This window comes from Staurois parvus, unplaced genomic scaffold (assembly GCF_062004578.1).
Source record: "Staurois parvus isolate SC_StPar_1 unplaced genomic scaffold, SC_StPar_1.0 ptg001545l, whole genome shotgun sequence".
Lineage (NCBI taxonomy): Eukaryota > Metazoa > Chordata > Amphibia > Anura > Ranidae > Staurois > Staurois parvus.
In genome coordinates, this window is record NW_028319341.1 from 183,999 (window position 1) to 196,499 (window position 12,501).

Genomic DNA, 12,501 nt, shown 5'->3' on the forward strand with positions numbered 1-12,501 from the left:
CTATCCCTATGCAAGTTACCCCAAAATAAAATAAGATAAAAAGAAAATACCCCTAGATTGTCCAATGAGCCAGTTGGATCAACTGATGCTGTGTGCCTGGCTGCCTCTGCACTAATCTGGAAAGAAGAATCTTGGGACCAAACTAGCGGGCCCTTTGGGGGGTGAGCACCACATAAAGAATATGTAAACACAACTAGAATTTCTGAAACACAATAGTAATACATTTCAACAAATCCCAAATAATTTATAAAAAAAATAAATGATCTGAATTTGAAGCAAAAAATTAATTTGAATATGAATTTGACAATGCAATAAAATTCGAATTTGAAAATGAATTTGGGTTTGAAATGGAAACATATTGCTAATAAATACAGTAAGATATAAAAGTGAAATAAGATGATGATTCCTACCTAGGCTGCTTTATAGAATAGAATAGAAAAGAAAATTATCAAACAGAACAGAAAATACAGGAATAGAATAGAAAAGAATAAAATATAGATTAGAGTAGAATTATTATTCTTTGCAGTGCAATATGCATTTTGTATTGCTGCAAATTGCACCGGAAAGTGTTGGTTTCCAGTATCTCGAGCATTTTCACGAGTACTTGTACTCATAAAAATATTTGGTATCGGCAGTAATACTGATACCAGTATCAGTATCGGTGCATCCCTAATTCATTCCAAAATTAAATGTTAAAAACAAACAAAATGTTGAAGAACTTTTAAATGACATTCGTCCAGTCATCCAATGTACTTACAATTTTCATACAAATATTCATACAAACATTTGTTTGGAAATCTACTAGTGTAGAGCCAGTTTAACCCCTTGATGCCGAATGCACGCAAATATGCGGCCTCCCAGCGTCAGGGCCTTGATGCCGAGCGGCCGCATTTTTGCGTACAATTAGAAATTACACATGTGCTGAGAGCGCGCGCTCCCAGTACATATGCCCGCAACTCCCGGAAGGTCCCAATCGAAAGGGGAGATCGAAAGGAGAACCTTTGCGATCATGTGACCGGTCACATGACCCTAAAACCCAACCCGCCTCCCGACTTCTGAAACTCTTAAAGGGCCAGGAGGCGCCGGCGCCAAGAGGTTAAGAGTGCTTTAGAAACATCTGAAGCCATAGACAGCCTGGGAAATGAAAGGCAGAATGTCAGCCTCAATATTTCTTAATACATGTTTCCATTAACAAAAAATGTCAGCTTTCCTGTTGCCCTAGTCATCAATTTAGTACCGATTTATAAAATGAGCAGGTTCATTTACCTCCCATCAGTTTAGATTTTTCATGTTGTTTGTATATGCCAAAGTAATAATCCATGGATATTTCTGCCAGACGAAGAAGCTTTTCCATGACAGTATCTGTTGCCCAGTTAGGTAAAGGGTACTCGTGAACTTTCTGAAATAAATGTTTAAGATGTGTTTAAGAAAAGTACAACTAAGAAGGCAGCCAAGTCTTTATTTGAGCAGTGTAACTATAGCTATAGCAGAACATACATCTCTGTAAACTGCCCACGGGCACAGACGGGCCAAGCACACAGTGATTGCACGGTTCTCTTTTTCTTTTCCGACGGTTATTTATATAGGCTTCAACAGCATTAAAAGCATATAAAAAAGGTTCAATAAACTTAGTTATGTATTCCTTTAAAAAATTATTTTAAATGCCACAAAGTAACTGGATTTTCCCCAGTAATAGCCTTTTTGTAATACTCTGCACAGCGGTACCCAGTTATAGAGAGGTACAGTAAGTTCAACCCTCTCAGCTAGTTGGGCTCTCCTGCAATGAACATGCTGACTGGAAAAAGAAGCAGACGGATGACCTCATCAGTGTGCTGCTGCTCCTTCACTGTTAATTCAGCAGACTTGAGATGAGTTCTTGACCAAATAAATTTGGTGAATAATTCTAAATACATTTGAATTTCCAAGGCAGGTTAAACAACTTCTGGATATGTGTTTTAGCCACTTGCTTGGCTTTAAACTTTAACACATAGGATAAAATAAATAAGCAGAAAAAAGCTGTGTTTTTGGTATTTTTTAATGTATAGCTAAACCCAAAAGCAAAAATGTTCCAGTATCTCACAGAAGCGAGCACACCCCTCACATTTTTGTAAATATTTTATTATATCTTTTCATGCGACAACACTGAAGAGATGACACTTTGCTGCAATGTAAAGTAGTGAGTGTACAGCTTGTATAACAGTGTAAATTTGCTGTCCCTCAAAATAACTCAACACACAGCCATTAATGTCTAAACAGCTAGCAACAAAAGTAAGTACACCCCTAAGTGAAAATTGGGCCCAAAGCAGGGGCGGACTGATCATTTGGAAATTCGGGCACTGCCCGAGGGCCTGGCGTCAGTAGGGGGCCCCATGAGATGCCCCTGGTACCTTTTTCATAGGCTTTTTTGAGTTTGGGCAAGGACACAGGGGCCCCATGATCCCCTACTGCCCGGGGGCCCCATAAGTTGTCAGTCCGCCCCTGGCCCAAAGTGTCAATACTTTGTATGGCCACCATTATTTTCCAGCACTGCCTTAACCCTCTTGGGCATGGAGTTCTCCAGAGCTTCACAGGTTGCCACTGGAGTCCTCTTCCACTCCTCCATGCCAACATCATAGAACTGGTGGATGTTAGAGACCTTGCGCTCCTCCACTTTCCATTTGACTATGCCACACAGATACTCAATAGAGTTTAGGTCTGGAGACATGCTTGGCCAGTCCATCACCTTTACCCTCAGCTTCTTTTTTTTGTTGTTTACAAACATTTTTATTAGGAGATAGACTACAAAAACTGCACCATTTAGTGAGGTAGATTAAACAGCTTGAAAAAAAGCATATATAGGAAATGAACAGAATACCCTCAGCTTCTTTAGCAAGGCAGTGGTCATCTTGGAGGTGTGTTTGGGGTCGTTATGCCCTGCAGCCCAGTCTCTGAAGGAAGGGGATCATGCTCTGCTTTAGTATGTCACAGTACATGTTGGCATTCACGGTTCCCTCAATGAACTGTAGCTCCCGGTGCCTGCAGCACTCATGCAGCCCCAGACCATGACACTCCCACCACCATGCTTGACTGTAGGCAAGACACTTGTCTTTGTACTCCTCACCTGGTTGCTGCCACACACGCTTGACACCATCTTAACCAAATACGTTTATCTTTATCCATGTCCTTAGTCTGCTTGTCTTCAGCAAACTGTTTGCGGGCTTTCTTGTACATCATCTTTAGAAGAGGCTTCCTTCTGGGACGACAGCCATGCAGACCAATTTGATGCAGTGTGCGGCGTATGGTCTGAGCACTGACAGGCTGACCCCCCACCCCTTCAACCTCTGCAGCAATGCTGGCAGCACTCATACGTCTATTTCCCAAAGACAACATCTGGATTTATCTAGAGCAGCGGTTCTCAACCTGGGGGTCGCGACCCCTTTGGGGGTCGAACGACGCTTCCACAGGGGTCGCCTAAGACCATCGGAAAACACATATTTCCGATGGTCTTAGGAACCGAGACACCGCTCCTCGCCGCCGCCGCCGCCACCGCCGTCTCCAGGTGTGGGCGGGATGACATGCCGCCCCTGTCATCTGGACACACCTCGAGATCAATCCTCGCCTGTGATTGGCCGCCGGCACTGTAGCTCAGGAGAGGCACACAGGCGGCCAATCACTGGCAAGGAGGTGGAGCTTGGAGAGGAGGAGCCGAGCGGCACCGCGAAGATCGAGCGAGTGAAGAGGAGGAGAGCGGCCGGAGAAGGAAGACAGCTGACAGGTAAGTGTCGGTACCATGGGAGAGGGAGGGAGCGAGCGAGCCCAGGCTGGAGCAGGGGTCTGCAAGGTAAGTATCATTGGTGTCAGTGGGAATAGTGCCCCATCATTGGTGTCACTAATACCAATAATGGGGCACTATTCCTCCCACTGACACCAACGATGGGACACTATTCCTCCCCTTGACACCAACGATGGGGCACTATTCCTCCCGCAAATGACACCAACAATGGGGCACTATTCCTCCCCCACTGACACCAAGGATGGGGCACGATTCCTCCCCCCACTGACACCAACGATGGGGCACAATTCCTCCCCCCACTGACACCAAGGATGGGGCAGTATTCCTCCCCCCACTGACACCAAGGATGGGGCACTATTCCTCCCCCCACTGACACCAAGGATGGGGCACTATTCCTCCCCCCACTGACACCAAGGATGGGGCACTATTCCTCCCCCCACTGACACCAAGGATGGGGCACTATTCCTCCCCCCACTGACACCAAGGATGGGGCACTATTCCTCCCCCCACTGACACCAAGGATGGGGCAGTATTCCTCCCCCCACTGACACCAAGGATGGGGCACTATTCCTCCCCCCACTGACACCAAGGATGGGGCACTATTCCTCCCCCCACTGACACCTATGATGGGGCACTATTCCTCCCCCCACTGACACCTATGATGGGGCACTATTCCTCCCCCCACTGACACCAATGATGGGGCACTATTCCTCCTCCCACTGACACCTATGATGGGGCACTATTCCTCCCACTGATACCAATGATGGGGCACTATTCCTCCCATTGATACCGATGACGGGACACTATTCCTCCTCCCACTGACACCTATGATGGGGCACTATTCCTCCCACCGACACCAATGATGGGGCACTATTCCTCCCACTGATACCAATGATGGAGCACTATTCCTTCCACTGACACCAATGATGAGGCACTATTCCTCCTACTGACACCAATGATGAGGCACTATTCCTCCCACTGATACCAATGATGGGGCACTATTCCTCCCACTGATACCAATGATGGGACACTATTCCTCCCACTGATACCAATGATGGGACACTATTCCTCCCACTGATACCAATGATGGGGCACTATTCCTCCCACTGACACCAATGATGGGGCACTATTCCTCCCACTGACACCAATGATGGGGCACTATTCCTCCCACTGATACCAATGATGGGGCACTATTCCTCCCACTGACACCAATGATGGGACACTATTCCTCCCACTGACACCAATGATGGGGCACTATTCCTCCCACTGATACCGATGATGGGACACTATTCCTCCCACTGATACCGATGAGGGGGCACTATTCCTCCCACTGACACCAATGATGGGGCACTATTCCTCCCACTGACACCAATGATGGGGCTCTATTCCTCCCACTGACACCAATGACGGGGCACTATTCCTCCCACTGACACCAATGACGGGGCACTATTCCTCCCACTGATACCAATGACGAGGCACTATTCCTCCCACTGACACTAATGACGGGGCACTATTCCTCCCACTGACACCAATGACGGGGCACTATTCCTCCCACTGACACCAATGACGGGGCACTATTCCTCCCACTGACACCAATGACGGGGCACTATTCCTCCCACTGACACCAATGAAGGGGGCACTATTCCTCCCACTGACACCAATGACGGGGCACTATTCCTCCCACTGATACCAATGATGGGGCACTATTCCTGCCCCTGACACCAATGACGTGGCACTATTCCTCCTACTGCAAAATTACAGTTATGAAGTAGCAACGAAAATAATTTTATGGTTGGGGGTCACCACAACATGAGGAACTGTATTAAGGGGTCGCGGCGTTAGAAAGGTTGAGAACCACTGATCTAGAGCAACAATTCTTTATTTCAGATCCTCAGAGAGTTATTTGCCATGAGGTGCCATGTTGAACTTCCAGTGAACAGTATGAGAAAGTGATAGAGATAACACCAAATTTAACACACCTGCTCCCCATTCACACCTGAGATCTTGTAACACTAAAGAGTCACATGACACCGGGGAGGGAAAATGGCTAATTGGGCCCAATTTGGACATTTTCACTTAGGGGTGTACTCACTTTTGTTGCCAGCGGTTTAGACATTAATGGCTGTGTGTTGAGTTATTTTGAAGGGACAGCAAATTTACACTACAAGCTGTACACTCACTACTTTGCATTGTAGAAAAGTGTTATTTCTTCAGTGTTGTCACATAAAAAGCTACAATAAAATAGTTACAAAAATGTGAGGGGTGTACAGTGTTCCCTCGCCACTTCGCGCTTCATGTTTTGCGGCTTCAGTACTTTGCGGGTCAGCAGCCACATTGTGGAAAGGAGCGTTGTTTCATGTTGATGCGCGAGAGAGAAGGATCCCAGCATGTCAACCAAAGAGATGAGTTGACTCAGAGTACTGTACACACCACGGGCTTTCACAAAGGCGCGTGATTGGTTTCCGGTGTGACATTGACCAATAAGAGTACGAGTGGATTTATCCCTGTGAGTTGATTGTCTGCGCATCATTGCAGCCTCACTTAGCATCTTCCCTTGTTGTATCTTGAGTCTCCAATTCAAGTGAGAGCCTCTCCTCCGCCACCAACACAAGACTCTTCGCCTCTCTCAGAAAGCAATGTTGATTAATGTTTATTACTGTATAAGGTTTTGTAATTAACCCTATTGTAATTAGCACTGACACGTTTAAGTAAATACGTATACTGTACAGTACTGTTGTAATTTTTGTCTTAAATGAGTAAAGTATGAATACTGTTTACATATTTAAAACATTCTTGTACAGTACCCGCATACACAAAAATTCCTAGGGGCAAATACTACTTCGCGTTTTTTCAGCTTTCGCGGAAGGTTCTGGTCCCCATTAACAGCGAAAAACGAGGGATCACTGTATTCAGTTTTGTGAGATACTGTATATATTTCAGCTTACAATTCCTAAAGTGGAACTAAGACAAAAAAAATTTAAATTGTGACAGGATCTTTACTGCAGAAGAGACATGCAATAGGGTTGATTTACTAAAACAGGAGTGTGCAATGTCTGGTTCAGCTCTGCATAGAAACCAATCCGTTTCTAACTTCAGCTTGTTCAATTAAGCTTTGATAAAAAAACAAAAAAACTGGCAATGGATTGGTTTCTATGCAGAGCTGAACCAGATTTTTCATTCTTCAGTTTTAGTAAATCAACCCCAATGTTTCTTGTGCAATAAAACACACTTACCTGCCTGTTCGCAATCCCCTGCGGAATGTACACTGGTAGTGTGCAGGGATGATTGCACTCCTACACTTGTGCGCAATGACATCATCCCACGCCAACCAATCGAAATGGCCTAAGAACGGCAGATGGAATAAACTGGGCAGAAGATGTCAGCGCCAGCGAGGGACCGCACTGGTATCACACCGTTGGAGCATAGGTTAGTATTTGTGCTTTTAGTTCAGTTTAAAATGTGGTGGTTGCAGTCATTTTCTTTTTTTTTGCACCCTGGTCACATCAAACCCGATTTTGAAATCGTGCAACTTACAGTGAGGTTGCACGATTTCAAAATCGGGTGACCTGCAGATTTTTTTGTGATTTACAAGACATCTGACACAGATGTCTATGCAAATCGCAACAAAATTAGTGCATGCACTACTTTTGAAATCGGTGCGGCTCCGACCAAGTTGGAACCGCACCGATATGACCGCTGTGATAGTGGACAATAGGGTGCAACTTAGACGATTTGCAAGTCGCCTGGCATGCAAATCGCATGCAAAAATCGCACCAGATGTGACCGGGGGCTTGGGCATTTTTCCCTTTTATTTTGGTATGTGCAGTTCCTAAGTGCAGTGAAGGGCACACATTTTGTGAATATTCAGGAATTTCAATATTCAATGGATGGTGGACATTTTCAGTTTATTCACCATTGGACTTTTTAGTCACATGTTCACATTTCGACTTTTATATTTGGTTATAGGTTTATTTTAATTGATTTTTTTATGTTATATCACATTTTGGACATGTATTGTATATTTTTTCAGCACTATATTTGTTTATTGTTTAGGTTTTTGAGCATATTTTGATATATAGCAGCTGATAATTTACTTTGTTTGCACCTATTGTGAGATTAGTTTCCATAGTGTCCATTTATTACGGTAAAAAATTTTCAAAATCTGCCTATCCCAGCACCCCTTTACCACTTATTCCAGCTGATCTTCACCCAGCGCTGTGCCCATCTGCAGCAGTTCTTCTCCCCTCTCTCTCTTCTCACAGGAGGCTCTGAAAGCAGCAGGAGCCATTCAAATCCTGCGAGGAGGGAGTGGGGCCGAGAGCTACTGAGTGTGTATATCGCAGCACACCGCCTGGCTCAGAAGTAGGCCCGCATGAGTGTCTCTATAGTAAGCAGCTTGCTATGGGAGGCACTCAGAGAAAAAGAGAAGCAGACAGCACTGATGGGGGACCCCAGAAGAGGAGGTTCGGGGCTGCTCTGTACAATACTAAGTAAGGTAATTATAACATATTTATTCTTTTACAAAAAATAGCTTTGCAATCACTTTAAGGATGGGTAAGCTGCAATATGATAAATCTTTGTTTTGGGGTTTCTATTTTAGTCTTTGTTCAAACTCCATAAATAATTCTTACAAAACGGGAGTGAAAAGTAACTAATCATTCAGAATTGTGTACATAAATACGGCAATAAAGATCACTAGTATTGTCCTGAGTACATGAATAGTCAATATCTGTGATAGTATATGTGCCATCACATAACAATAGGAGCTTTGTATCTATTTATATTTTGGGCTTAGATACACTATAAAGTGGAGTTCCAGCTGAAAAAAAAAGTCAGCAGCTGCAAAAACTGTAGCTGTTGACTTTTAAAATACAGATACTTACCTGTCCCTCGGTCCAGCGGTGTCCACCATGGCTGGTTTCACTGGCCGTCTTCTCTCCCCAGTGCCGGCATCTTCAGTGTGGGCACCCGGCTGTGACAGCTTGCGGCTTCATAGCCGGGTGCCCACTTCATATGTGCAAGAAACGCTGCGCTTTGTGAATGGTGTTTAGTACTATATAATTTAGACAGCCTCCAGGCATTCAATGATAATAGGGTCTCTTTTTTTCACATAGTGTCTTATCATGACTAAAGCCAACAGGTGCTTCTTATAGTCCTTATGTCCATGACTTTTTCAGTTAAGCTGGCCATACACTGCTAGTGTTTTTTCATTTACCCAGTTGGCTGAACAGATTCCCCATCAATAGAAATGAGGTGGATGGAAGAATTCTCCCCCAACACCCCCTGCCAGGACATTGAATTTTGATCAAGAAAAATTTTCCAACTCGTCCATTCAACAAAAATCATCCAAATGCTTGACTTCTGTCAAGAGGGGAAGGCCACACACTGATTGTGTTTGTCAGGTCCCTACTACACTGGTCAAATGTTGAACAATGTATGGGCAGCTTTATTGTGTAATGGAACAGTGTACTTTTACTTACTTCACAAAGCAGTGCATCATAGATTGTCCACCACTTGTAGGGTCCAATCAGTCCACTTAACTTTTCAAATGAGTAGCCAGTATCTTTTGATAACGTTTTCAGGAAGTCCTGTATCCAAACGAAAATAGCAGTAAACACACATTTGATTATGTCTGTTATGCAGCTGCTCATCAAATCTACTTTACTTTTGTAGTTTCTTTTTTTAAAACTCTTTCAGATTATTTTTTTTTCTCCCTAAAGAGGCAAAGAGGCAATTAAAAAGAGAACAACACAGCAGAGCAGCTTGCTTTGAGGCACACTTTGATTAAAAGTGAGCTATTCCATAAGGAGTGAGTCACTGGGATAAGTCATTGAACTGGGTAGACAACAGAAACCTTTATCTAGAAAACAAAAAGAATCTAAAAATTCTAAAAACTAAGGGATGAGTCATTGGAATAAGTGATTGTTGATGAGTCTTTTAAGCAGGTAAACAACAATAGCTTTCATCAAAGAAACAAACTGAGAGCCTAAAAAAAACTTACCCGAGGCTCTTCCTGATGACTTAAAAGTATATAGTGAAAAAATAGCTTTAACTTCCATAAGGGGTAAATCTCTGGTATAAGTGACTGTTGATGAGTCTTTAGGTAGACAACAGGAGCTTTCATCAAAGCAACCAGCTAGGAGCCCAAAATATATATATATATATATATATATATATATATATAAAAACCCCTGCTGGCTCAAGTGCATACAGTAAATCCAATAAGGGGCGAGTCACTGGGATAAGTGATTGTTGATAAGTCCTTGAACTGGGTAAAGAAGGAGCTTTCAAAGAAACAAACTAAGAGCCTAAAAATTCAAATGAATATGAAAAAAAAAAGAAAAAACACATTTCTCTTACGTTTGTAGATGAACACAACATTGTTAGAGAGGCATACATTTTTTAAAGGTGTACTTTTCATCTGCGTGTGTCTTCTTCAGGTTTATGAAAATTAAAAAAATAGTAAAAATGTGACATGGGAGCGACAACTGTCATGATTATTTGATGGAAAGACAAGCTTGGATGAAAATTACTACTAGCTTAGTAAAGCAGTTGCATAATGTTTCATTTCTTACTAGTGACAATAATCTTACCATATAAGGATTTGTAAGTTCATTAAACATTTCTGATTTTCTAGTTTCATTTACAAGTTCATCAAATTTGGGGCAGTTGTCCGTAGACATGTAAAGCATCTGAAATCAAGATAATAAAGTCAGACTCTCCACAACATTCAAGGAAAATACAGTATAAATATTTTTTAATATGAATTCAATAAATATGAAGAAAATCAGTTTGCACCAGCTATTTAGAATTGACAATGTCTGTTAAGAATGGATCATGTCAATGAAAAGATTTTGAAACTGTTGCATACGGTTTTCTGCCAAGCAGTGTAACCAGATACATATAAGTAGGTGCTTCCACAATATATATGTTGTTTAATGTTCTATATTGAATGTTATTTTGATTAGGCCACTGCAATAAGGGATAGTTTCCCGGCTCAGGACAGGGTAAGGATGTTCGTAATGCTTATCTCCAATTTCACTGATACAGACATCCTTGTCTTAAAGTTGTGGTGCTTGTAGGTAGCCAAGAGAAGTTGGTCCATAATAGTCTTGAGCCTTGGCTTGCCAACTGCCCTTCTGCAGAGTGAATAGGAGGGGGAAAAGTGTACCAGTACTGGAGCTTTAAAGAACATAATCTCTAGACCATGGGCATGGAGGTACATTTAAAGTGGTAGTAAACTCCTTTTCTAAACTTGTACCTACAGGTAAGCCTATAATAAAGCTTACCTGTAGGTACAGTGAATATCTCATAAACTTGTGGTGTTTAGGGGATATTCACACTACATACAGTCGGTGATATCACCGACGCATGCGCTCTGAAGGGACAGCATATCGTGCTGTCCCTCCAGAACTCTGTGCCGTAAACCGCGACTCCCATGTGCATGTGCAGGAGTGACGTCATCGCTGCTAAGACATTCAAAGGACTGGAGCCAGCAAATCCGAAAGGAAGACCAGGTTAAGATTGAAGCCATGTCAGTGGTGACAGCACACCACTGGACGACTTAGTTCTAAGGAAAGTATTTCATAATGTGCTTGTTTTTTAAATGCCGTGGTTCACTACCACTTTATTATACACCATTGCATTTAGGTTGCTCTGATATAGATAATTAATTTTTATGAAGAGGGCCTCCCAAAAAAATACATTGTAGACAAGAAAGAAAAGATTATATATTGCACTTCACAAATCTATATATGTATCTATTCCTCATTATATACCATAAAAATGGACATATCTGTTCTAAGAAGCACAGTCAGCCTGGCATCACCCACACAAAAGGGCATAACCACTTGTTTCTGTGAATTTAATGTACCATTAACACGGGTGGTCTGATCAGATCTGTCTGTCAGTTTAAGCAGGTCTGATCAAAATCTCCATGTTAGTGTATAGGCAGGAGGATATAAACAGGGGCGGACTGACAACTCATGGGGCCCCCGGGCAATAGGGGATCATGGGGCCCCTGTGTCCTCACCCACACTCAAACCACGCCCAAAAAAGCCTATGAAAGGTATCAGGGGCATCTCATGGGGCCCCTTACTGACCCCAGGCCCTCGGGCAGTTTCTGAATGGTCAGTCCGCCCCTGGATATAAATGGATGTGCACCTGTTCACATCTAATTACTTCTGAGTCAATCTAGGTGTGAAAAAAATATAAAGTCTACTTTTTTTTCTATTTTTTCAGACATCTGCCTAGCAATAGACCTAAAATATGTCTGTTGAGCTATGGGAGAGCAGAGAGCAAAACAGAAAGGATATGACCGTCACAAAAGTGACATGCGTACTATTTTACTCCTATTTAGTAGGTGATCAGTTTGCAGATCCCATGCTGATCAGAGCAGACATGGCCAGATATGGTCTTAATACCTTTAGGGTCACTTCCTCTTTACCTAAACTGTCATTTGGAAGTGACAATTATGCATGCATATTGTAGCAGTTTAGATGTAGCAATTATATTAGTTGTAAATTAATGTTACACATAAAACCTTGTATCCAGATCCTCTGAAGATGTAAGTACTGATATAAACAGCAAGCAGTGTGTACAGTATATACAGGGCCGGTGCTAGACTATTTTGCGCTCTAGGCAAGACTAGCTACTTGCATCCCCCCCCAATAAATAAATAAATAAAGAATATTAAAACCAGTAGAAAATAATAAATCACCAAAACATAA

General features: G+C 42.8%; 1 protein-coding gene across 1 annotated transcript in view; it reads right to left on the reverse strand.

Moving 5' to 3' along the window:
- LOC149435313 (prostatic acid phosphatase-like) overlaps positions 1-12,501 on the reverse strand; it is a 65,432-nt gene that overhangs the window by 16,493 nt on the left and 36,438 nt on the right. Inside the window, exons 5-7 of the mRNA XM_089662799.1 lie at positions 10,366-10,464; positions 9,253-9,360; positions 1,267-1,399 (exon numbers count right to left, since the gene is read on the reverse strand). Coding sequence (XP_089518925.1) covers positions 1,267-1,399; positions 9,253-9,360; positions 10,366-10,464 — 340 coding nt within the window. The remainder of the gene's footprint in view (positions 1-1,266; positions 1,400-9,252; positions 9,361-10,365; positions 10,465-12,501) is intronic.